Genomic DNA, 3,454 nt, shown 5'->3' with positions numbered 1-3,454 from the left:
ATGATCCACACTCCAAGAACTACAATCCTGGTTGGAAAAACCACCCAAACTTTGGGTGGGGAAACCAGCAGAACCAAACCCAAGACCATAGACATCAAAAGTCCACCTATTTAAACAATTCTATTTATCAACAGCCCAACCTGAGACCTTATCAACCCCCACATAACACTTCCTTCCAGCCTCTATACCAAGCACAAAATAGCTAACCTCAACCTCCACTTTCCAACCCACAAGCATCTGAGGATAGACTATCCCGAATTGAGGCCATGCTTAAAGAACTTTGCATGGAGTCCAAGGACATGAGAACTTTTAAAGAGGAGGTGAGATCTAATATGCAAAACTAGGGGGCTGCCATTAAGAAGCTTGAGGCATAAGTTGGATATCTATCAAACCAAATCCCTACCCGCAAGTCTCTTAGTGACACCATGGAAAACCCAAGGGAGGAATGTAAGGCCATTACACTGAGCAGTGGGAAGGAAGTGAAGGAAGCCTTAAAGGAAACACAAGGGAAGAAAGTGGATGAAAGCATAAGTGACAAAGAAGAAACACAAGCACCTGCCTCTAACCCACCCCAAGAAAAAGAAGTCCTGAGACCATATGTTCCAAAAGCTTCTTACCCTCAACGATTGAGGAAGAATGAAAAGGACAACCAATTCTCCAGATTCTTCGAAGTTTTCAAGAGACTCCAAATCAACATCCCCTTTGCTGAAGCACTAGAGCAAATCCCACTCTATGCCAAGTTTTTGAAGGAGTTAATGACCAAGAAGAGGAGCTGGAGAAATGATGAAACTGTGGTGTTAACAGAGGAGTGCAGTGCTATTATTCAACACAAATTACCTCCGAAATTGAAGGACCCTGGGAGCTTCCAAATATTTTGTGTTCTAGGAGAAATCACCGTGAAAAAAGCCTTATGTGATTTGGGAGCCAGCATGAATTTAATGTCCTTAGCAATAATGAAAAGAATGAAGATTGAGGAAGCCGAACCAAGAAGAATAGCTCTTCAATTAACAGACCGATCATTCAAATTTTCCCATGTAGTAGAAGACTTGTTGGTAAAGGTGGGAGACTTCATCTTCCCAGTAGATTTTGTGGTGTTGGACATGGAGGAAGATGCCAAAGCTTCAATCATTCTTGGAAGGCCATTTCTAGCAATAGCTGGAGCCATCATCGACGTCCAAAAAGGAGAAATCGTCCTTAGACTACATGATAAGAAAATGGTATTCAATGTGTTCAAGGCCATGAGTTACCCATGGGAATCACTAGGAAAATGCATGAGGTTGGATGCAGTAGAGGTCTGGGTACATGAAACCCTTAAAGATGAAGAACTTGAGGAGGCGGCAGAAGAAGACTCCCCATCAAACAGTGACACGGTAGAAATTCAATCAGCCGAGGTACTCATTCCAAGCACATTAGATGAGAAGAAGGAAGAGAATGAAGCACCCAAACTTGAACTGAAAGCATTGCCTTCCACTCTCAAGTATGCATACTTGGGAAGTGATGAGAGCTACCCAGTGATCATCAATTCTGCTCTAAGTAAAGAGCAAGAGAAGGAGTTAATTAAAGTTCTACAAAAGTACCAAGATGCTATTGGATGGACCTTGCTGACTTGAAGGGGATAAGCCCTTCCATGTGCATGCATAAGATCCTGTTAGAAGATGATGCCAAGCCCTCCATTCAACCCAAAGAAGGTTGAACCCAGTCATGAAAGAGGTGGTACAAAAGATGGTAATGAAGCTATGGCGGGTGGGGGTGATCTATCCAATTTCAGATAGCCCATGGGTGAGTCCTGTCCAACTAGTTCCCAAGAAAGAGGAATCACTATGATGCCTAATGAGAGGAAGGAACTCATCCCTCAAGATCTGTCACAGGATGGTGAATGTGCATTGATTACAGAAAGCTCAATGAGGCCACAAGAAAGGACCATTTTCCACTTCCCTTCAAGGACCAGATGTTGGAAATACTTGCAGGACATGTATACTATTGCTTCTTGGACGGCTACTCAGGCTACAACCAAATTGTGGTTGACCCAAAGGACCAAGAGAAAACATCTTTTACTTGCCTATGTGGGGTCTTTGCTTATAGACACATGTCCTTTGGATTGTGCAATGCACCTGCCACTTTCCAAAGATGCATGTTGTCCATCTTTTCAGACATGATTGAAAAATTCGTTGAGGTTTTCAGGGATGATTTCCTTCCCTAATTGCTTACACCATCTTGCCTTGGTGCTAAAGAGATGCCAAGAGACTAATCAAGTTTTAAACTGGGAGAAATGACATTTTACGGTAATTGAAGGGATAGTCCCTGGCCATAAGATCTCTAATAAAGGCATAGAGGTGGACAGGGCTAAGATAGAAGTAATTGAGAAATTACCTCCACCAATAATGTTAAAGAAATTAGGGGCTTCCTAGGACATGCTGGGTTTTTCAAAAGGTTCATTAGAGATTTTTCAAAAATTGCCAAACCTTTTGGTAATCTACTTGTCCGTGATGTACCTTTTGTTTTTTATCAATAATGCATGATGGCTTTCGAATATCTCAAAAGAATACTTTCCTCAGTTCCCATCATAGCCCCACTGATGACAAGTCATCATATACCCATTTTTCAAGCTAATTTCATTTGTTTTGTTAGTCTTTATGCACTTTCTTGCTTCTTAAGTAAGTGATTTGGAGTGAAAAAGCACAACTTCTTTAAATCAAGCAACCACCATGAAATAAATGTTAATCCATGAGGTTTAAGCTAATTTTAATTGAATTTTAATTGATTTATAAGCCTCTTGAATTTAGTGATACTTTGAGTGGTTGTTTTGGTTTATTGTAGGTGAAAAAAGGAAAAAAGGAAAAAGCGTAGCCTAAGGAAGTGTGGCCCAAGGAAAAGAAAGTGTGGTCAAAGAGAGAAGAAGTGTGGCGCACAACATGAGGAGAGGCAAGCATTGCCCTCCACAAGGGCACACTGCCCTCTAGGAGGGCAACATAAGAGAACCAAGCATGAAAGGCAACTCTGCCCTGCCCACTACAAGGGAAGAGCACAAAATTGTGCCTTGGAACCAAGAAGAAGAGAACCTTGCCCTGCCCTCCACAAGGGCAGTATCGGGCTCACCAAGGAAGAAAATCAAAGGAAAAATGTCACCCATGCATGCCACAAGAATCGAACACGGACCAAGGAAGAAGCAAGGAACTAAGGTTGAGTGCCGTGCCAAGAAACCAAGGAAATTAATTGAACGTGTGCCACAGCCGTGTTTCGAACACGGGACAGCAAAGTGGAAACACTGCCCTGCCCTCCGCGAGGGCAGGGCAGCATCCTATGCACCAAGAAAATTTCTGGCGCACCAATTCTTGATTCTGGCAGCACCAAGGCAATTTCTGGCGCACCAATTTTTCCTGCCCTGCCCTTGGCGCGGGCAGGGCAGCATTCTGCGCACCAAGGCACGTTCCTGGCAGCACCAGCGCGCACCAAA

General features: G+C 43.2%; 1 protein-coding gene across 1 annotated transcript; it reads left to right on the top strand.

Moving 5' to 3' along the window:
- The first annotated feature begins 425 nt into the window (after positions 1 to 425).
- On the top strand, positions 426 to 1,610 carry LOC107489503 (uncharacterized). The gene has a single exon (XM_016110259.1). It carries the CDS (start codon positions 426 to 428, stop codon positions 1,608 to 1,610), a length of 1,185 nt encoding a protein of 394 aa, XP_015965745.1.
- The last annotated feature ends 1,844 nt before the right edge of the window (positions 1,611 to 3,454 follow it).

The sequence above is a fragment of the Arachis duranensis genome, chromosome 5 (genome assembly GCF_000817695.3).
Source record: "Arachis duranensis cultivar V14167 chromosome 5, aradu.V14167.gnm2.J7QH, whole genome shotgun sequence".
Classification (NCBI taxonomy): Eukaryota; Viridiplantae; Streptophyta; class Magnoliopsida; order Fabales; family Fabaceae; genus Arachis; species Arachis duranensis.
The sequence above is the reverse complement of the archived record's forward strand: the minus strand, read 5'-3'. Positions and strand labels throughout refer to the sequence as shown.

What these genes read in the sequence shown, in the direction of transcription:
- LOC107489503 (XM_016110259.1), top strand. Translation starts at nt 426, where the DNA reads ATGGAAAACCCAAGGGAGGAATGTAAGGCCATTACACTGAGCAGTGGG.